This window comes from Neofelis nebulosa, chromosome Y (assembly GCF_028018385.1).
Source record: "Neofelis nebulosa isolate mNeoNeb1 chromosome Y, mNeoNeb1.pri, whole genome shotgun sequence".
In the NCBI taxonomy this organism is placed as follows: Eukaryota; Metazoa; Chordata; class Mammalia; order Carnivora; family Felidae; genus Neofelis; species Neofelis nebulosa.
In genome coordinates this window covers 2616851-2640572 of record NC_080801.1, presented here as the reverse complement: position 1 = coordinate 2640572, position 23722 = coordinate 2616851, and the positions used below count along the sequence as shown (strand labels likewise).

The 23722-nt window shown below is 41.1% G+C and overlaps 1 protein-coding gene across 1 annotated transcript; it reads right to left on the bottom strand.

Annotated features, from left to right (window-relative positions):
- Positions 1–4898: 4898 nt before the first annotated feature.
- Positions 4899–15997, bottom strand: LOC131503532 (coiled-coil domain-containing protein 71L-like). Its single transcript, XM_058714972.1, is given in 4 exon segments — positions 4899–5581; positions 5583–5758; positions 5761–5901; positions 15920–15997. Coding segments are annotated over 4 exon segments (1050 nt in total). The 3' UTR covers positions 4899–4926.
- Between the last annotated feature and the right edge of the window lie 7725 nt (positions 15998–23722).

The window sequence follows — 23722 nt, the reverse complement described above, 5'->3', positions numbered from 1 at the left end:
ATAAATTCCATCTAGGGAAATTCTTTTATTGTTAATTTCAGCTACTGTAACTTTGACTTGCTCCCCAACCTAGAATATGTTGTTATTCCTTCTGCAGGTGGGAGTGGAATGAGAGCTAAGTCACAGGCATTAGACCCAAATCTACAGATGAGTGTGTCCATGCTTCAACTGTGAGGCTATCTTTTCCCTATGGTAACAACGTTCTGCTATTTCAAATCTAACTACTGCACTTACTTGTCTCCTTTAACACAGGAAGCACAAAACTCACACATATTGCTTCAAATTTAGTTTTCTACATGTAAACTCACACGGATTGAAAGCAAACATTACCGAGCTTCCCCAAAATGAAATTCGTGTTGACATTTGGCAAGTTCGTGATCGGTAACTCTTATTATTTGTACAAATTCTCAGATAGTTTAATATATATAACAGTATGTTTTAAATATATTTCAGAACAAAGGACAAAAAGACCCCAAATATCTAAGGAAGTCTAGAAAACCTCCAACAGTGAAAACTACCTAATGAATCAACTTTATTAACCTCACCCCCTGCTGTTTCTTTCGTCAACTAAACCCACTCCTACATTACCTTCTCATCATTTGTCTTTTGGCTTTCTCAGACCACACTCTATTTTCAGGATGTGAAACTCGCAAGTACCTCTCGGCATATATATATATTTTCAGCCCACATGCCTCCAATTAATAGCATTTATGAAGCATTTTCTATGTGTTCACCCATTACCATCCTTTTTTAATCCTTTCAGTAGTCCAATAGTTTATTTTACTAACCACATGTGATTCTTCAGGAAGCTAAAGCACAGAGCATTTCTGTAACTTACGTGCAGTTCTAATGGTTTCCAGTGGTCAATCTTTCATCCCACCGCAGTCAATGTGATCCACAGTTAGGACGCTACTGCCTCCAATTATTGATAGGAACTCACACACAAAGACAAATCCAGGGCACATAATACTATGAATCCTGCCCTTGCTAGCACTCTACGTCTACCCGCTAGGCTGTATTGAAAATTCTGGCTTTACTTTATTCTCTAGGACAGCCTTTACTGCTGCTACTCTTATGCAGCACACTTATGTTCTTTTATAATATAAACATACATGAGTGTTAGGCTTTCTATCACTGCTAGAAGGGGGTTGGAGTCAGGACTCAAAATGAACTTTGATGCAGTTTTAAAGTCTTTATGGTGGCAAACTGGGTCATGGTTTGGACTCAGGCATGAAGCATTGTCTCAGAGATTCACTAGATCATCAGAGTTGATATTGACATACTGTTGACTCCCCAAAGAGCATAAAAACCATATCTCCAGGCTTCCAGGATGTTGAAGTTAACAAAAGTAATAAAAATTTCTCACGTTGCTTTGCGATTCACATGCAAACATAAGATTCCATTTCAAAATCTTTCCAAAATCATTAGAAGAGCCAGACATTGTATATTCTCTGACACGTATTTACAGTTAATACATTAAAAAGAAAAGTACAAGCAAATCGTAAATCTTAATCATAAGTGCACATTAAACTGTCCAAGAACACAATTCAGTTCCATGACAAACAACTGAGTTCTAATTCCCGTAAGACATGACAATCTACCAAAAATATTTTAAGCACACCAAGAAAGCAAATATTATATATATATATATATATATATATATATATATATATATCCACTATATAATATTATACCCACTAAATAATATAAATATTATATATATAAATTATATATGCACTAAAAACACTCATTTTAAGAGCTCCGTGGCAATCCTTGGAACACCAAAAAACTATGAGTTCAAAATTGCTCAGATTTCTTTGTATCCAAATATGTTTCATGCATTTTTATTCAACAGTGTTCAGAACAATAGTAGTATTGCTTCCACACAGCAAATCAATATGTGTCAGCCACCGGTTTAAATTATACTGGAACAATTGTGTCCTCAAACTTGGACAAAACACACAGCACAACAGTGACAGTAAACAACAATGAAGCTTGCTCTCCACAATTATAACATCACTGGTTCTGTAAGGAAAATTAAGTTGCTGGGTGTCAAGTAGAAGGGGGATAAAAATGACATCAGGAATTCAAAAGCTTATTTGAGGTGCCAGTCATCACATATAGGCACTCAAGCATAGCAAGGTCATAAACTTCCTCCTTACTTGTGCCATATGAGATATAAAGGTACGAGAATGAAAAAAGACTATGGGATTTATTTCAAAAATCTGTACAACCTGACCTCAGACTCTTTTTAGAAGACAGTAAATGAATGCCTCACTAGAAATGCCACCGTGTCAAGTTCCTTTTCACGGTCTGCCCAAAAGGATACATAAAATACTTTCATTTTCCTATTAATATACGAATCAACTATATTAGTTGTTTTTTCACATTTTATAAGTTGTAAAACAAAACTTCAGCAAGGTTTTGCTAAAAACTAGGCAAAAACAAAGATTTTTTTTTTTTTTACCATCCTGTTTTTTAAACTAGAAATGGCAATATTTTTTACGGGACCAGCTAAACAACATATTGAATTTAGGATGGACATTCAGATCCAAACCGAAATCAGATAGCCCAGATAACCGAAAGCATGAATGTAAGTTCAAGTGCAATAAAATAACAAGGTATAGCAGGGAAAAACTAACGTTCTCAGTTAAGTTCAAATAACTGCATGGTGTCAATGGTTGTGTTTCAAAGCTGTGCTGAGCTAAGTTATCCTCCCAGCTACATCTAATTTCAAAACCCTGTGGGAAGCTACCTCGATAAGCTATATGTCGAATTTACATTCTAATATGGTCATTGGATTCATTTTTAATTATTATACAATTATATACAATAGGGAAGTTGTACAAATATGTATCTTTTCCTCAGGGGCTAATTAGCTAAAACAGTTAATTTGGGAAGGGTGGGGGAGAAAAAAATATGTATTTGAAATACCATTGGCAATGGAAGCTAGTAACGAAAATTTTTATAAGCTTCCTATGAAACGAGTATAATTTAACACTCTCCATCTTTTAAATAATTATTCACTTTTATTTACTCATGTGGCAGTATTTGTAACAACACATTATCACTGACTAGTGAAAAAAAGAATATGAGGTTTACTGGAAACTGTATATTAGGAAGCTATGCCATTTGAACTCTACAAGCCCGAGAGTCAAAATCACATTTCTCGGGGTGCCTGGGTGGCTCAGTCGGTTAAGCGTCCGACTTTGGCTCAGGTCATGATCTCACGGTCCGTGGGTTCCAGCCCCGTGTCGCGCTCTGTGCTGACAGCTCGGAGCCTGGAGCCTGCTTCAGATTCTGTGTCTCCCTCTCCCTCTGACCCTCCCCCATTCATGCTCTGTCTCTCTCTGTCTCAAAAATAAATAAACATTAAAAGAAAATTTAAAAAAATCACAACTCTCATTATTGCCCTAAAAAGCTGCCAAGCAGAGAGAAACCGTAATCTTGAAGATTTAATAGGTCATGTTTCAGCCTGGGATGGATGGTTCTATTGCAGAACACTTAAACTTGAAAGAATAGTGGTACAAACTCACTCCTTGGCCCTTCCGATTTTATCGCAGTAAAATCTGGCTGCAGCACCACTGACTAAAAATCATTAAGTCTTGCTGCCACCAATAACTGAGGTCACTTGGATAATCAAGAATTCCATGCTGGGCAACAGGATATAAACACGATCATGAAGGTGAAAAGTACTCTGTGTGGCTCTCCTGTTTGATCCCTCTGGTCTTTGATTATCAAACAAAAAGACCAATACCTGCTAACATAACTGTGCATGGACATAAGATAATAAAGGAAAGTCCTGGAGCAAAACTGTTAACCAACTGCCATGATTTTTATAAGAGTGATGCTTGGTAATGTGGATATTTCCTGTTATCCAACAACAACGACAAAAACAAGTGAGGAAAATCTATTTTGCCCAAAGATAACCTCATCCAGGTATTTGGTGCCAAAAAAAATGTACCACCGCTCTAGATCAGTAATACTTCAGAGAATTCCAACGGCTATTATGTATGCAGCTTTAGTCACCACACTTACCCCTACTCATTGATTCTACATGGTTTCCATTTTAAAATAAATTATCCTGGAAAGATTCCCAGATCAGTGTGTGAGATTAGTACAAGGCCAAGTCAATTCCGAGTGGATTCCATCCATGTCCATAACCAGCACCAGTTTTTTATTTATTTATTTATTTATTTATTTATTTATTTATTCATTCATTCATTCATTCATTCATTCATTCATTCATTTAGTTATTTATTTATTGAAAATCACTCATTGGTTTTTAATAGAAACCGTGTGGTTTCTCAATGCACTTTCAATTTTACCCACTTATAAAGAATTTCCCAAGTTAATTTTACTCAACAAAACTTTCCGAGTGTCTACCATTTCCTTTAGGAGCTCAGTAAACATAAACATTACATTTCAATATAAAATCTTTAGAAACGTCTTAAGAATGTGTACACAGTTGAACTTTGAATCTTTTGGTTAGTAATCACCGAGCCCATGACATTCAAAGCCATACAAATCCTTACATTATTAACAGTGATACGCTTGAATTTCTTAGAAATTCTTCGAAAAAATCCTTGGTCAAAGCGTTGGAATCCAGTTAACTCGGAAAGGTGTGGGACTCAGAATACCCACTATTGCCATTGGTATTGAGAATACCAACTATTGCAACAACTTTCCACACATATTCGATCTTTCGTCCAGAAAGAGTGGCAGTCAAAAAAGGAAACAAAGAAAGAAAATGAGGCGGGAGGAGCCAGAGGTGGGTGAACAGCAAGGGAATTCTAGCTTTATTACACAAGCATGGAACCAACTTCCTTTGGAGTGGGTGGGGGTGGAATGGCTTCTTCTGACGACTTCAGACCAATGAGGGAACGAGAGAAAACATGGATCTGCCCCTACAGTCCTGGAGACATCTCAATCTGGGGTTAGGAAGAAAGGGGACCTCCCTTGCGGTCCAGGGGTCTCCTCCCTCCGCAGACCTGGTGCTGGGAGGCAGCAGAGGGGCACAGCTGCCCCGGAGTCCCAGAAGGCGGCGCCGCATCCCGGGGGCGCTGGCCGGGACCGTCTTGTGCTTCTTCTCCTGTAAAGTGCACTAGAGGACGCGGTCCCGGCTGTCCCTGGTTCATCCCTCCAGGCACAACCCGTCCTGGGGCTTAGAGGTCGTGCGGCGGTGGCCCGCATCTCACGCCCAGGCACTGGGAAGCGGCGGAGTCTCACCACGGGTTCCAGGTTCACTCCCAGGACTTGGCGCGCCTGGCGTAGCGCTTCTGGCAGGCTGCTCTCGACCCACATGTCGCCTACTACGCGGATGGTGGGGAAGGTGGTCAACGTTGGGGTGGCCGCCCTCCCACTCTCCTCCAGGGTGCGGACCCCGGAGTAGGGCCAGGAGGCCGCGGGTTTGCGGGGGCTGCTATCCTCGCGGGACGGCGGAGGCGGGGGCGGCACCTTCCTCTGGCCGACCGCCACCGTCCGGGCTCCGTGGCGCCTCTGCCTGGCAGCTGGCGGGCGCGTCTGGAGGTGGGCCTCGGGGGGCTGGTGCCGGGGGTCCGGGGCCAGGGTCAGGAGGGAGGTAGCCATAGACGTCCTTGCTGCACAGGATGTGGGGGGAGAACTGGTGCTTGAGGCGGCAGAGGTAGCTCCAGAGCTCCGCGTCGGAGCTCCTGAACTCCGTGCTATGGGGCAGGAATAGCTTGAAAGCGTCGATCAGCGCCTTGGTGCTGTGTGCCGGCGACAGTTGGACGGTTGCCACCGCATGTACACCACCCTCTCCTCAGGCGGCTCCAGCGCGGCCCCTCCTGCAGCGCTAGAGGCTCCTCCCCCAGCGGCTGGGGCCAGGGCCGCCAGGGGCCAGCGCCTCTGCCTCTTCATGCTGCTCAGGATGTGAGGCCGCTAGGGGCCGCCGCACTTGCCAGGTTTCGCGGCCGCCTCAGGACCCTAATGAATTTCCTACCATGAAGCCAAATCAGGAGGCAGGCTGTGAGAGTTACACCGCAGTTGCTAGGAGACCAGGCGCTTTGTGAGGTCACAATGTCTGCATATCTTATCAAGGTGGGCTGCCCAAAGCTGCCTTAGGTTTGGCTGTGTTTCAGATTATGCCCTTGAGAAAGACCTGCACGTAATCTTACCTGAGAAGGCCCATAATTCTTCACGAGTTCAAGAGGGTTGTCCTAGAGGTGAATGCACGGGTGCTTCAGCCTCCATTAATTCCATCTAACATGAAATGACACTTAGCGGTGGAGAGTACACACAACTTGCAATCAAACATGACTCTATGAGGGTTTTAGCTAATTAAGTGCCTTGTCATGCAACGCACTGAAAGCCAAATTGAAATAACTACTCTACCCTTTCAAAGAACACCGATATACTGTTCCTTGCTTAGGGTTCCATACCTGTGTTGCTACAGCTCACAGTTCACGAAGCTGTTCTTCACAGCAGCAGCAAACAGTTGGCCTAGTTAGTATCCATGCTCACTTTCATGCAGCTTAGGAAAGACCGAGTCGTTGTGTGCTTAAGAGCAAAGCATCAACGAATTCTGTGTGAGTGGCCAGTAGGGCATTCAGTGCCACTAAAACCTATTCACTACCTACCAATTCATGATATTTCAGGTAAGTCATACACAAGGTAGTAAGAGACCGTATGGGATTCCAAGGGTAGAACATGTGTTACACCGTCCGTGTAAGTGCTTTTGAAAGCAACCAGCATAGTCCATCCATCATCACCACATAATTCATTCACAAAATACTACAAGGACCACCTACCACGATCAATTGAAATCCACTTCCGCATGAGAGGTTGACTCCAAACTATGTGAATCACTAAGAGTGATAAGTCACGGTAACAATTAGAAGAGAAACTTGGGGCGCCTGGGTGGCGCAGTCGGTTGAGCGTCCGACTTCAGCCAGGTCACGATCTCGTGGTCCGTGAGTTCGAGCCCCGCGTCAGGCTCTGGGCTGATGGCTGGGAGCCTGGAGCCTATTTCCGATTCTGTGTCTCCCTCTCTCTCTGCCCCTCCCCCGTTCATGCTCTGTCTCTCTCTGTCCCAAAAATAAATAAAAAAAAAAAACGTTGAAAAAAAAAAAAGAAGAGAAACTTGCCAAGGTCAACGTGATACATGTGACAGGCCTCTGTCTTTATTCAACTCCTTTTCTTAAACACACAAACAAAACTTTCATCTACGCAGCTTAAGCTACTACTACCTCACGCTCATAAAGTGCTGAAAATGGAAAGCTATCCTCATATTCAGTAAGAGCAACCCCTGGATTTCCTTTTTCATTAAATGTAATTTATTTTCAAATTGGTTTCCACGCAACACCCAGTGTTCATCCCAACAGGGGCCCTCCTCAATGCCCGTCACCCACTTTCCCCTCTCCCCAACCCCACATCAACCCTCAGTCTGTTATCAGTATTGAAGAGTCTCTTATGGTTTGCCTCCCTCCCTCTCTATAACATTTTCCCCCCATCACCTCACCCATGGTCTTCTGCTAAGTTTCTCAGGATCCACACATGGATGAAAACATATGGTATCTGTCTTTCTCTGCCTGACTTATTTCACGTAGCATCATACCCCCCAGTTCCATACACGTTGCCACAAATGGCCGGGTTTCATTCTTTCTCATGGCCAAGTAGTATTCCATTGTATATACATAAACCACAACTTCTTTATCCACTTGTCAGTTGATGGACAGCTAGGCTCTTTCCATAGTTTGGCTGTTGTTGAAAGTAGTGCTATAAACATTGGAGTACATGTGCCCCTATGTCTCAGCACTCCTGTACCCCTTGGGTAAATTCCTAGCAGTGCTATTGCTGGGTCTTCGGGTAGATCTATTTTTAACGATTTGAGGAACCTCCACACTGGTTTCCAGAGCGGCTGCACCAGGTTGCATTCCCACCAACAGTGCAAGAGGGTTCCTGTTCCTCCACATCCTCACCAGCATCTATAGTCTTCTAATTTGCTCACTGTAGCCACTCTGACTGGCATGAGGTGGTATCTCAGTGCGGTTTTGATTTGGATTTCCCCGACGAGGAGTGCTGGTGAGCATCTTTTCATGTGTCTCTTGACAATCTGGATGTCTTTTTTAGAACAGTGTCTGTTCAAGTCTTCTGCCCGTTTCTTCCCTGGATTCTTTGTTTCCCGGGTGTGGAGTTGGTGAGTTCTTTTGATAGGTTTTGGATACTAGCCAATTATCCAGTATGTCTTTTGCACCCATCTTTTCCCATTCCGTCAGTTGCCTTTTAGTTTTGTTGATTGTTTCCTTCCCTGTGGAGGAGATTTTTATTTCGATGAGGTCCTGATGGTTCATTTTTGCTTTTAGTTCCCTTGCCTTTGGAGATGTGTCAAGTAAGAACTTGCTGACGGTGAGGTCAAAGACGATTTTTCCTGCTTTCTCCTCAAGGGTTTGATGGTTTCCTGTCTCACATTCACGTCCTTCATCCATTGTGAGTTTATTTTTGTGAGTGGTGTAAGAAAGTGGTCGAGTTTCATTCTTCTGCGTGTTGCTGTCCACTTCTCTCAGCACCATTTGTTAAATGGATGCTGTCCTTTTTTCCATTGGATATTCTCTCCTGCTCTGTCAAAGATTAGTTGGCCATACGTATGTGGGTCCAATTCTGGGGTCTCTGTTCTATGCCATTAAGTCGATGTATTTGTTTCTGTGCCAATACCATGCTGTCTTCATGGTTATAGCTTTGCGGTAGTGGCTAAAGTCTGGCATTGTGGGGCCTCTCACTTTGGTTTTCTTCTTCAGTATTACTTTGGCTATTCAGGGTCTTTTGTGTTTCCATACACATTTTGTGATTGCTTGTTCCAGCTTGGAGAAGAATGCTGGTGCAATGTGATTGGGACTGCATATAATGTGAGGACTGCGTTGGGTCGTATTGACATGTCGCCAATATTTATTCTTCCAATCCACGAGCATGGAAAGTTTTTCGCTTTCTCTGTATCTTCTTCAATGTCCTTCACAAGCTTTCTATGGTTTTCAGCATACAGATCTTTTACAAATTTGGTTAGGTTTATTCATATGTAGTTTATGACTCTTGGTGCATTGTCAGTGTGTTTCTTTTCTTTATTTCTCTTTCTGTTGCTTCACAATTGGTGTATAAAACACAAACAATTTTTATACATTGATTTTGTACCCTGCAACATTGCTAAATTCATGCATCAGCGCTAGAGTACTTTTGATGGAGTCTGTAGGAGTTTCCATGTATAGTGTCATGCCATCTGCAAAAAGTGGAAGTTTGACTTCATCTTTGCAAGTGATGATACCTTTAATTTCATTTACTGTCTGATTACTGATGCTAAGACTTCCCACACTATGTTCAACAACCGGGGTGAGAGTGGACATGTCTGTCTTGTTCCTGATCTCACGGGGAATGCTCTCAGTTTTTCCCCATTGAGGACGATATTTACTGTGGGCTTCTCATAAATGGCTTTTATGATGTTTAAAGTAGATTCCTTCTATCCCAACTTTCTTGAGGGTTTGTATTAAGTATAGAAGCTGTATTTTCTCATATACTTTTTTCTGCACCTATTGACAGTGGACTATGGTTCTTATCTTTTCTTTCATTAATGTGATGTAGCGCAATGATTGATTTGTGAATATGGCACTAGCCCTGCAGGCCAGGAATGAATCCAACTTGATTGTGTTGCATAATACTTTCTATATGCTTTTGAATGTGATTTGCTAGTATCTTGTTGAGAATTTTTGCACCCCTATTCATCAGGGATATTGGCCCGTAATTCTCCTTTTTTTCTGTGTCTCTGTCTGGTTTGGGAATCAAAGTAGTGCTGGCTTCATAAAATGAGTCTGGAAGTATCCTTTCATTTCCATTTTTTGGAACAGCTTGGGAAGGATAGCTATTATCTCTGCTTTAAATGTCTGCTAGAATTCGCCAGGGAAGCCACCTGGTCCAGGACTCTTATATATTGGGAGATTTTTGATAACTGATTCAATTTCCTCACTAGTTATGGGTGCGTTCACATTTTCTATTTCTTCCGTTTGAGTTTTGGAAGTGTGTGGGTATGGAGGCGTTTGTCCATTTCTTCCAGGTTGTCAGGTTTCTTGTCGTAGAAGATTTTATAGTGTTTCCTGATGATTGCTTGAATTTCTGAGGGATTCGTTGTAATAAATCCATTTTCATTTGTGATTTAACCTATTTGGGTCCCCTCTCCTTTCTTTTTGAGAAGCCAGGCTAGATGTTTATCACTTGTGTGTATTTTCTCAAAAACACGACTCTTGGTTGCATTGATGTGCTCTCCTGTTTTCTTTTAGACTCCATATTGTTTATTTCTGCTCTGATCTTTATTATTCCTCTTCTTCTGCTCGGTTTGGGGTGTCTTTGCTGTTCTGCTTGTGGTTCCATTAGGTGTGCTGTTAGATTTTGTACTGGGGACTTTTCTTGTTTTTGATATAGGCCTGGATAGCAATGTTTCTTGTTGTTTTTGTTGGTGTTTTATTTTGTTTAGTTTTGTTTGTTGTTCCCTGTCAGGACTGCCCTTGCTGCATCCCGAAGAGTTTGCATTGTTGTATTTCATTTTCATTTGTTTCCTTATATCTTTTAATTTCTTCTCAAATTGCCTGGTTGACCCATTTTTTCGTTAGTGGGATGTTTTTTAATCTCCATGCTTTTGGAGATTTGCCATCTTTATTTCTGTGATTGATTAATGTCCCTGCAATTACCACATTCTTATCAACAAGGTTCTGTATGTTTTTAATTAATTGTTTTATATATTTGTGTGTCTCCGAATTTGGTGTGTAGACATTTAAATGTTCAGCTCTTCCTGATGGAGAGACCCTGAAATTAATATAGAAAGCCCTCCATCATCTCTTGTTACAGCCTTTAATTTAAACTCTACTTTGTATGATATAAGTTGGCGACTCCAGGTTTCTTTTGACCTCCAGTAGCATGATAGATAGTTCTCCATCCCCTCCCTTTCAATCTGAAGGTGTCCTCATGTCTAAAATCAGTCTCTTGTAGACAGCAAAGAGATGGGTCTTGTTTTGTCTTTTTGTTTTTGTTTTTTCTATCCATTCTGATATGCTATGTTTTTTGGTGAGGGCATTTAGTCCATTGAAATTCAGTGTTATTATGGAAAGATACGCGTTTAGAGTCAGTGTGCTGTCTGTAGGTTTCATGCTTACAGTGGTACACCAGTTTCCTTTCCCACCTACAGTGAGAGAGGGTTACTCTTTCTCCATATCCTCACCAGCATCTGTGGTTTCCTGAGTTGCTCATTTTGGCCACACTGACTAGTGTGAGGTGGTATTCAGTGTGGCTTTGATTTGTATTTTCCTGATGATAAGTGATGTTGAGCATCTTTCCATATGTCTGTGGGCCATCTAGATGTCTCCTTTGGAAAAGTGTCTATTCATGTCTTCTGCCCATTTTTTCACTGTATTACATTTTCCAGGTGTGACTTGGGTAAGTTCTTGATACATTTTGTACACTAACCCTTTACCAATATGTCATTCGCAAATATCTTCACTCCTTCCATCAGTTGTCTTTTAATTTGGCTGATTGTTTCCTTTGCAGTGCAGAAGATTTTTATGTAGACCAGGTCCTGAAAATTCATTTTTGCTTTTCATTCCCTTGGCTTTTGAGACATGTCAAGGAAGAAATTGTTGCAGTTGAGGTCAAAGGGTTTTTTTTTCCTCTTTTCTTTTCTAGTGTTTTGAAGGTTTCCTGTCTCACATTTAAGTCTTTCATCCACTTTTGCATTTATTTTTGTGCACGTTGTAAGAAAGTCATCATCTAGGGGCGCCTGGGTGGCGCAGTCGGTTAAGCGTCCGACTTCAGCCAGGTCACGATCTCGCGGTCCGTGAGTTCGAGCCCCGCGTCAGGCTCTGGGCTGATGGCTCGGAGCCTGGAGCCTGTTTCCGATTCTGTGTCTCCCTCTCTCTCTGCCCCTCCCCCGTTCATGCTGTCTCTCTCTGTCCCAAAAATAAATTAAAAATGGTGAAAAAAAATTAAAAAAAAAAAAAAAAGAAAGTCATCTAGTTGATTCTTTCATCATGTTGCTGTTCAGTTCTCCCAGCACCATTTGTAAAGAGACTGTCTTCTATCCATTGGATTCTCTTTCCAGCTTTGTCAAAGATTAGTTCACCATACATTTGTGGCGCCCCTTCTGGGTTCTCTATTCTGTTTCATTGGTTAATGTGCCTGCTTTTGTGCCAATGTCATACTATCTTGATGATTACAGCTTCGTAGGAGAGGCTAGAGTCTGGGCTGCCTCCCACTTTGGCTTTCTTTTTTCAACATAAGTTTGAGTACTCAGGTTCTTTGGTTGTTCCGTGAAAACTTTCAGATTGCTTGCTCTAGTCTGGAGAAGAATGTTGGTACAATTTTGATTGGTATTGCATTAAATGTGTAGATGCTTTGGGTAGTATTGACATTTTAACACTATTCATTCTTCCACTCTATAGGCATGGATTGCTTTTTTTCCCCTGATTTTGTTGTGTCTTCATCATTTTCCTTCATACATTTTCTATACTTTTTACCGTACAGATCTTTTACATCTTTGGTTAGGTTTCTTGCTAGGTATTTTAGGGTTCTTGGTGAAATTGTAACTGGCATTAATTTCTTGACTTCTCTTTCTGTTGCTTCCTTATTGGTGTATAGAAATGCAACCAGTTTCTTTACACTGATTTTGTATCCTCTGACTTTGGTCAATTCATGTATCAGATCTAGCAGCGTTTTCATGCAGTCTTTTGGGTTTTCCGCGTTCAGTCTCATGTCATCTTTGAAAGGCCAAAGTTTGACTTTCAGTGATATATGTTCAGTTAAGTGTAGATAAAAAGAATTTACTCTTTGGGCTCTATGTTTACTTCATAATTGCACAATAAGTGAGAAATAAGCAAGAACTGTGCATGTAATCCCACATTAGAATTGGTAACTGGAATCTAACTCTTTAAAATATATTGGATTCCTCATGTTATGGATAGGAGCATGAAACATCTAACTTCACCCAGTGCACACATGTGTATTTGTAAACACATATGCTAATCAGTAAAATTGCAATACTAGTGAGGTGTACCAAATTTTACACGTTCATGGTACAGATAATATTGTTTTACCATCTTTATGGTAGCATCCTAAATAAGACATTTGGAATCAAGGAGAGAATCCAGAACCTACAGGGTACATTCGCCATGCTGTATTCTGGCTTTCAAATAAATGAACAAATGGAATTAAAAAAAATAGATTGCACTGGTAATCATGTTTATCGCAATTGTGCAATAACTTTTTATGGACTCTAGCCATAATAAGAGTGCACGTGAATAGGGTTTGGAAATAACACCTATTTATAACTTTGTTTGACATGACAAACTCACTAACAACATATACTTTCAAGAATATTTTTAATTTTTAGTATTCATTTTTTCAGATATTCTATAAGGCCCAATAGCGTATTACTCCACATGTAGAAGAGCAAAGGTAGAAATGGTGAACATCGCATGTGTAACAATGGCTATCACATAATATTATTTGATATCCTAGAATGTTTAAAAACTATACAGCTGCACGGCTCATGCTATGTATTTAAACCTTGACATATTTTAGCTTTCTGCTTTTCGTTATTTAATAGTTTTTTAGAATTAGCTATTGCTACGATCGCATAACTATTAACTTCAGTGATAGACATCCAAGTTTCCAGCTTATCTGTTTTTGTATCAGTGATTAAATCAATCCCTATGTCATTGCCTTTTTAATTAACCATGGCTATGTTTTAGTTCTTTTATCACTGCTATACTAAATTCTCTGTTGTCTTCTATGCCTTTTTTCAAGCCCAGTGATTAATCTTATACAATTATTCTAAATTTTTGCTGTTATACTGCTTTTATCTATTTGGGTCAATTCTTTAACGGTCACTTCTCCTGGAATTTCTTCTGAGGGGAATTCTTCCGTTTCATCATTGTGGATAGTTTTCTATTCCTTATGTGTTTTAACGTTTTTGTTGTTATTGTTGTTGTTGTTGTTGTTGTTGTTGTTGTGTTTTGTTTTGTTTTGTTTTATGTGCTCTGCACCTGAGAGCACTGCTACATTAAAGTGGGCTCATCCCCTCTCCATGGCCTGGCCCTTCTGGAGGTGTGTTTTGGAAAGTGTTACTTGCTTTGTGTTGCTATGACTTTCCTTGTTTGATTTCTCATCTCAGAGTGATTTTTGAAAATCCCACGAGGTGTGCTTTGATTTGCTCCTTGAAGTACCGAATGAAGTCATTGGAGGTTTGCACTATCTTGACAGGGGTTAAAACACCTTAAGTTACCATGGATGGATGTTCTCGCCCTTCCCAACAATGGGGGTTTCTCCTGGTAGTGAGATCCTGGAGATGTGATGGCGCCAAAGCCCCGGCTCCACACAGACGGCTCCCCCGAAAGGCGCTGGGCAGCTGCACTTATGAAAGCCGCTCATTTTCTGATTTCCCAGAGGTTACCTTGGACAAAATTGTGGATTTTTTCAATTACCTGGCCCCATCAATTTCTTCTACCAGCCAGATCTTAGATTGTAGGCAAATGCAGAGTTTGCTTTTCCAATTTGTAAAGGGGAAGTATACCGCCTATGTTCAGTATAGTTGTGAGGTTATTGGTAATGCTGTAAAACGTGTGGAAAAAATCCTGGCACATTACACTGAATAAACACTGTATTTTGTTTTGATTTCCTCATAGTTGTCACGACATCCATGCACACTGTATCTCCAGGGTGGGGTCTTTTGTAGGTCAAAATGTAAGCTACACCGTAGAAGCTATCAATGAGGCAAACTGTTTTTCCTATTCTCGAGGAGGTGACCCTTCCCTTTTTTGTATATGAATACTAAATTTGGTGGTAGAGATTATTAAAGACTTGAATGTATATTGCAGTCCAGCACACCGGGAGATACTTAAAAGTCCCCTATTTCAGGCACTGTGGATATACATATTGAGCACCTTAGGTGTCAGGTGCTATTAGGTTCAAGTACACAGTGATAATCAAACATGCACGCTCCATATATTCAGGATGTTTCAAACCTCAGCTACAAAAGGTACATGTGTAATCACAACTTGTGGCAAATGCTGTTAAATAAAAGACTAAATGTTATGAGAAGGAATGACACAGGGCACAAAATCTCGATTAGAGGATAGGCCAACAACGGTTTCTTGGGGAGAAAAGTCCTTTATTCAAACTTGGACCCATAGCAAGAACTGTAAGGAAACTAGCGAACCCAAAATGCATCCTAAGCGGAACCTACGTGGGTCTAATTTGAGAAACCAGGAGAAGAGACGGTCCCAATCACCTAATGAAAGGAGAATGAGGAAAGATGGCATTAGAGGGGTGATGAGGCAGGACTGCCAACATCTGGTGGTCACGATACAGATTCTATGTGTCATTTTGAGTACAGTGGAGATTAGAGGGTTGTTTTAAGCAGAGGAATGAACTGCTCAGATTCAGGATTTTTGGATTGCATTCCTGATGCAGTGAAAAGAATGAACTGGGATTTTGGTGGGGAGGGAAAGGCAGCAGGAGGCTAAGAACGAAAACGGAGAGTAGGCAGAAGGTGGTGAGAAACTAGCTGGCTTGGCATACATTGGAGGTGGAGTTGAGAACCTCTGCTGCTGAATGGATCACGGGAAAGACGTTGAGGAGGGGACGACTGACAAGGAGTCTCTTTCCCACTTGAGCAACTGAAGACAATGTCCCATTAACAGAGAAACACAAGAGGGGTCTTAAGTTGGTCATGGATTTCAATTGTTTATTGATTGGATATTAATTCACACACTTACAGAAGTTTGCTTAGAATTATAACTTTTCTTTGTTTTGTTTCTACCAAATTGCTTTGTTATTACCATCTAGAGGTTCTAAATGATGGTCTCCAATTCTTTGCTGTCAACAAGACCTCCTGACATAAGATTATGGAATTGATGTGTTATGTAGGTACCTCATCTTCTACCCAGTCTTTGTCGTCGTCAAAAATACTTAATGGCCACTGTTGTAGAAGAATCTCAAACTCCAACATGGTTGTTCTCACTGTTCTTGGAATGCCTGCCCCTCCTTTTTTCCCCCACACATTTGTTTTTGTTTCCTTTGTCCTTCTCCTTTCTGCCTGCCAGCTAGAAATTTGGTCATCCTTTAAGATTCTTTGTGCTATGCCTCTGAGATGCCGTTACTGATCAACTCAGCTCAGTGGACTTCTCCTGATACATGAAACTTGACCTTGAAGTCGTACTGTGCTTTGTATGGTGTTTGGGTTTTTCCTACCCTCAAATATTATAAGTTTCTTGAAGGCAAGGATGAGGTCTTCCATGCTTCTAGAAACTTTTATAAACACTCAAACATGGTCAAAGTTTAGAAATCTTTCTTGGTGAAGTGGTTGAGTCAACGTCAAATCAGGTGGGAGGGGAGTCTGCTGAAGGAATTTTCGGATTCAAGTGCAACCGGAAACAGCATTTACATCACAATCCAGAGGCAATTACCTAACTTCACAAAAATAATAAGTTACTGCACATATCTTCACGTTTCACAAAAGAGTTATAGCATGACCTCCGTTTTCTCCTACCTCTCAGTTCATATTGGAGACTGAACTTGAAGAACGTGTTTTCAGAGTTTTGTGATACCTCAATGTTAACTGTTGCAGTACTTTCTAGAGTCACATTGTTCGTTTTTGGCTTTCATTCTCTGACATATATTCATCAAGACAGATTCTGGGCATGAATCCAAAAAGCAGTTTCAGGAAACTAGAAAATTAAAGACCACCAACTAAATTTTCAGTTGTAACAGTTACTACTAAGGAGATCTCACTTAATTCTGTCTTTATCTGGACCATGGAAAATTAACTCTTGCCTTTTCAAGTCTCAGTATTTATGGAGCTGGGATACCAAACTAGGATATGTCTAGATATTTGATACCCTAATCTCCCACTCAAGTGTGCCATATCATGGAACACATATATTTAAAAAATGTCTAAAGACGTTTCCTTTGAGAATTTGGGGATAGTTGAACATATTATGGAAGCCATGCAGAGTCTCTAAAAGCCTATAGGTAGTCTTATTGTGTAGGAGCTTTATGAAAAAAGAAGAAAAGAAGAAAAAGATGAAGAAGAAGAAGAAGAAGAAGAAGAAGAAGAAGAAGAAGAAGAAGAAGAAGAAGAAGAAGAAGAAGAAGGAGGAGGAGGAGGAGGAGGGGGAGGAGGAGGAGGAGGAGGGGGAGGAGGGGGGGAGGAGGAGGAGTGGGAGGAGGGGGGGGAGGAGGAGGAGGGGGGAGGGGCAGGAGGAAGAGGAGGAGGAGGAAAGTGATCTCATTATGGCCACAAAATAATTTTTACATTACATTTTATTGTCCAGAAAGAGGAACCCATTGAGAATTCCTTAAACTGGATTCATCTCCTCCTTTTGTCTGGGATTTCAACATCTACCCTAGTGGTTATTAACCCAAGCTCAAATTAGAATGATCTGTGGAACTGACATCAAGACACCAGGGTGATTCTGATGTACAGCCAGGGTTTAAGGCTAAGGCAGCTAACTAAACATTAACACGCTGTAGGAGATATGTTTCATGCTGTGCACAGTAAAAGGGAAATGTTCATAGCAGCCTTCCGTATAATAAGTACAGTATGGAAACATACATTCCAAACGTGAATCAACAGTGGAATGGATAAGCAAATTGTTAAATAATCATGTAAGGGAATACAATGTGGAAGTACTAATCCCTGAGTTACACCTATGCAAAACAACATCGATGAGCCTTATAATGTTGAACGGAAGAAGCCAGATCTAAAGAAATGCATATTATTCCATTATATTTTTATATATTTCAAACATGGACTAATTTAATCTCTGTTGCTCAAAGTCAGGATATTGATAATGTTGGGGAAGTGAGATGGAGCAGGAATGGGGAGTGATCGCAGGGAAAGAATTCATGGTGCTGATAATGTTCTCCTTCTGGAGTTTCATGGAAGTTAGAGGCCTAAGGCTATACAATATAAAATTCTGTATTTCCTTTACATTTTCAGTATGTCCTCAAACCTATATGCTGAACCATTTGCAGAAGTTCATCTGTATTGAAAACAATAGAATCCTTTGAAGTAAGCTCTTTGGCCAAAAAAATAGTAACAGAATTTGACAGTGGGATGGATCATTATGCGACATGATTTGCTACTAGTTCTTGTATTGTTTGTTTCTCTGTCTGTCTATTTGTTTGTTTGCTTGCTTGCTTGTTCGCGTTTAATATGATGTGGTCCTGGAGCAGACCCACTGAAGGTGATATTTTGGAAGTTAATATATTAATTAGAGTAAGTGGGTTGATGAATCTGTTCACTAAAGTCTTTCCTAAAGCCAATAGCATATGGTGTAAAGCCAATTATATGATTTTCAAACAAATGTAATATCTTATAAACTCAGTTTTCATGGACTCCTGTATGGCTCAATCGGTCAAGCATCTGACTTCAGGTCAGATCATGATCTCACAGTCTGTCAGTTTGAGCCCGGAATCAGATTTAGATTTTGGATTCTCTCTCTCTCTCTCTCTCTCTCTCTCTCTCTCTCTCTCTCTCTCTCTCTCTCTCTCTCTCTCTCTCCCGGCTTTTACTCTTTCTTAAAAATAGATCAACATTAAATAAATTAAAACAATAAAAAATAAAAAAAATAATGTTTATTTTGAGACAGAGCACAAACAGAGAACGGGCAAAAAGAGGGGACAGATGATCCAAAGTTAGTTTTATGCTGATAGCACTGAGTCTGGTGTGGTGCTTGTATTCACAAATTGTGAGATCATGACCTGAGCAGAAGTTGGACACTCAGCTGACTCAGCTACCCAGGTATCCCTAGACTCCCATTGTAATCTAGACCTTAGCAACGTTAACACTGGACTATTTGAAACTATCCTTGATATGTTGAATGTACCTAATAAGTTTATGAAATTGAAACACTTTATTTATTTAAATGATACTAGACTGAATCATTTATTTGAAACGTTATTTTATGATTATGGTAGTCTTAAAGTTTATTGCAGAAAAGTTAGAAAATTAAAAATAAAAAAGAAAGAAAAATAGTCATAAGTCAAACACCTGGAGATAAGCATATCAGAACACCTTTTTTATGTTTATGTATTTTTGGCAGAGAGAGAGAATGAGAGAGAGATGAGCAAGAGTGAGGGATGGGAGGAGAGACAGAGATAGAATCATAAGCAGGCTCCACGCTGTCAGTGCAGAGTCTAATATGCAGCTTGGTCCCACACACTGTGGAATCATAACTGAGCTGGAATCTAGAGCCAGATGCTTAACCAACTGAGCCATTCAGGCGCCCCTGGAGGTAAGCATCTTTAACACTGTGGTATAATCGCCAGGGAAGAGGTATATGTACATGCATTAACCAAAATTAGCTATGTAGCTGTGAATCCCATTTCTGGTCATCTAGTGATATGAGCATTTCGCTAGGTCATAAATGTTCTGCAGGGCTATGAATTTTAAAGGCCACATGGCATGCCATAACCTATTTAAACACTGCTATCGATCATTTAGCATGTTCCATTTTCTTGCTTCAATTAGTTGCTACAAGGAGAATTAGCTTTTCATGGTGCAAACACAGTTTGGTAAATGTCAATTAAAAAATAAAAAGAACTGCAGCGGGTAATGTGAGGCGGAGGAACAGGTATGACCAGATTTGGCTTCACCTTGTCTATTGCTGGCAGTCTTTACATCCTTCTCTCCCTCATCCTCTTTTTCTCCTCCTTGACCACAACCTCCACCTCTTTATTCCTCCTTCTTCTCATCCTCGTTTCTCTGTCTATACTGGCCTCCTTGCTTCCCATCAGTACACACGTTCACACTCCTGCCTTGGGGAATTCATGGGTCCTTCTGCCTAGATCACCCTCCTGTCAGCAGGTAGTTCTCTCATTTCCTTGAGGTATTTATTCAACTGACACCTTCTTCAGCAGGACCCTCTGTGTCTAGAATTTCACCCTGTCTAGTATTTCACACCCCTTCCCCCAATTCTTATATCCTCTCCAAGATGTATTTCCTTTTTTTCCCCATTCATTATTCTCTACCATAGTTTCTATTTCCATTATCTTTGTCAGTCTCCCCCACTGGACTATTAAGCACCAAGATCACAGTAATCCTTCCTCCCTGTGTTCAGTAGTGGATCCTGCGGGTGTAGACTGTGTTGTCTCACTCTAAATGCTCCAAAAGTTTTTATTGAATGATTCAATGAATCAACATCACTCCTTCTTACTTATGAAAGTTTTATAATTTTGTACTTTACACTTACATCTATGATCCATTTGAGTGAATTTTTGTATAAGTTATGAATTTAGGTCAGGGTTTCTCTTAATTAATTAATCAATGAACCAATTAATTAAACAATTAATTACTTAGTTCATTGATTACTATCGCATACGAACACTTAATTGTTCCAGTAACACTTGATGAAAGACTATATCCCTTTTTCTGTTAGGTTGGCTACATGTCATTATGAGAAGTTGGGTGAGGATGCTTGTGTATGGGGTCAGTTCCTGGATTCTCTGTTCTATCTCTTGACCTGTGTCTCCATCCTTCTTCAATATCACACTGCCTTGATTATGGGAGGATTATACTGAGTGTTAAAATTGTGCAGCATGAGTTCTCCGACTTGGTTATTTTTCAGAGCTGTTTGGCTGTTCTAGTTCCTTTGTCTTTTCACACACATTTTAGAATCAGCTTGCTGATATCCACAAAAAAATCCTGGGATTTCGACTGGGATTATGTTGAATCTCTACATCAAGTTGATAATTGACGTCTTACTAGCGAGGCTTCCATGGGTAGATATGGCATATCTCTCCATTTATTTATATCTTCCTTGATTGATCCAATCAGCCTTCTGTGGCTTTTAGCATACAGATCCTGTGCATGGCTGTTAGATTTAAATGTAAGTATTTCAATGTTTGGTGTGATATTAAATGGTTCTTTAAAAGCATTTCATATTCTAATTTTTCATTGCTTATGTGTACAAATAAAACTGAGTTGTATATATTGACCGTGTATTCTGGGGGTTATTTAATTATGTTTGAGTTCTAGAAAACTGATGTATACCCCTTAGAATTTGTTTCATACTGATAACCCCATGAATTAAGAGTTGCGGCAGTTTTCAGGGCACCTTGATGGCTCCATCAGTTGACTACCAGACTGCTGGGTTCAGCAGCTCAGGTCATGGTCCCATGGTCAGGGGATTGAGCCCCGTGTGGGGCTCTGTGCTAAGCATGGAGCCTGCTTAAGCTTTTCTCTCTGTCTTTCTCTCTGTCTCTTTCTCTCCCCGTCTCTGCTCATTCTCTCTTTCCAAAATACAAATCGAAAAATAAATAAATAAAACAATCGAGATAGTTTTTATTTTTACTTTTTCCAATTCGAAGGCCTTTACTATGCCTTTCTCTGTACATGCCACGCTTGTAATCAGGGGAGGTACTGGTGTTTATGTCGATTTGTACCCAGAACTGGCAGAATCCTTTCTTTTATTTCCTCCTTCCTTGGATTTCTCCCACACTTTTCCCAATCAAAATAGGATTCACAGGGACCCTATTCTAGTTTCGGTTCAAGATGGCTGTGTAGGAAGGCCTTGAACTCAACTCCTCCAAGGTGAAAGATTTCAATTACCTCCATATTGACCTTAAACTTTCCAATTGATTAACCTTTTCTTTCCAGCTTCTCTCCTTCTTTATGATTATTTATTTTTGAGACAGAGGGAGACAGAGCTCAAGTGGGGGGACGGGCAGGGATAGCAGGGGACATAGAATCAGAAACAGGCTCCAGGCTCTGAGCTGTCAGCACAGAGCCCAATGCGGGGCATGAACCCATGAACCATTAGATCATGACCTGAACTGAAGTAGGATGCTTAGTCAACCTAGCCACCCGGGCACCCCCTCCCCACCCTCAGCTTATCTCTTAATTCAGGATCCTGAGTGCAAAGTATCACCTGATGGGAACTGAATCTACTCCTCTAGCAATAAGGACTGCCTGAGCCAATAAGACTCCACCCTCAAGCCCAAGACAATGACCAACCTGACCTTAGTGAACACCTGTGTATGCCTACCTCTTTTTGTCCCACATTTTCCTTACATAAACCTGGAAGTATTTTCAGCACGTTAGAGGGAGTCTTTGATGTGAGTCTGCTGCATTTCTGGTGTCGGTCTCTGAATAAATTTCCCATTTGTTTCACCTCCACTAGTTCCTTTGAATCACGATCTTGTCAGTAATGGGTAGCCAAAACTCACCTTTGTTGGGTCCCCTGGAGCTAGGTGCTCTTGTGCCTGAACTCCCTGACTACGTTTCTGGTGAACCAGCCAAAAGGTGTACTTCCAATTTGTCCAGCTCCCTGGGGATTGCACCCATTGATATAACAATTCCTCGTGAGGAGCTGAGGACTGACTGCACAGATTGTGCCTAACAAAACATAGAAAATCGAAAGACAACAGCAAGACAGAGAGACAGTAACAAAGGAAACACTCGCCCCTAACGTTGCCAGGGGTAGTTGGGGAGGATGAGGAACAGACTCCTCTGTCTTTGGGCAGAAAAAAGAAAGAAGAAATAAAAAACACAACCCTGCAGTTTGAAAAGAGCAACTGTCATATAAAAGAGAGCATTAGAACTCTGTCAACGACAGAGGAGCCACAGGAGTTCTCTCTGGGTCATAGAGACAGGAGAATGGCAGGGTTACATTTTACATCCACATTTTTTAATGTTTACTTCTTTTTGAGAAGCAGAGAATACAAGCAGAGCAGGGGCAGAAAGAGGGGGACAGAAGATTCAGGAAAGGCTCTACACTGACAGCATCAAGCCCAATGTGGTTCTCAAATTCATGAACTGCAAAATCATGACCTGAGCTGAAGTCAGATACTCCATCCACTGAGCCACCCAGCTGCCCCACATTCTCCATCCACCTTAAAAGCATAGACCAGAGCAGGGTCCAGTTGCTGTAGCTGGCCTCCTGCCTCAGTAAGTTCCAGGCACACAACACACACCAGCCCCAATTGCACTGGACACACACACACCCATGATATGCTTCCCCCCCCTTAAACAATGCACTTTAAAGAGGAACTAGCATATCAAAAGAGCCATTCCTGGACTGTATCCCACCTCAGCTCCCACGGCCCCTTCAGGGCACCCTCTCAGTGGAAAGTCCTGGTACACCCTAGTTTATATCCACTTCAGCTTCACTATATTGGCAAGGTTTCCTCTGCATGTACAGCCCCCGGTGCCTCAGCTTGTACCCACTTTAGCTTCACCTATCTTGCCCAGGAACCGTCTGCATAGAGAGATCAAGGACAACCTGACCCCCAGACTGCTTACGTTCTAGACACCCTGTACAGGGCACCTATACACAGCACCCCAACATGCCTCAACTTGCAATCATTTCAGCTTCAGCTGTCCTGCCAGGGTACCCTCAACACACAGAATCCTGGGACACCCCAGTCTGCGTTCACTTCAGCTTTAAGTATCCTGACAGGGCGCCTGCTATGTAGAAAGCCCCAGCATCCCCAGTCCATACAAGCCACGGCTTCAGCCAGCTAGCAATTGTCACCAAATAGCACACAGAGTCTACCCAGGGGGACAATCATATATAAGACAATTCCTTCAAGTGTAGGAGGTGTAGCTGCTCTGCCTCATCTATAGAAAGAAACGCAGAAAGGTAAGCAAAATAGAGAGACAGGGAAATATGCTCCAAAAGAAAGAACAATAAAAAAACCAGAAAAGAGCTGAAACGGAGGTAAGCATTTT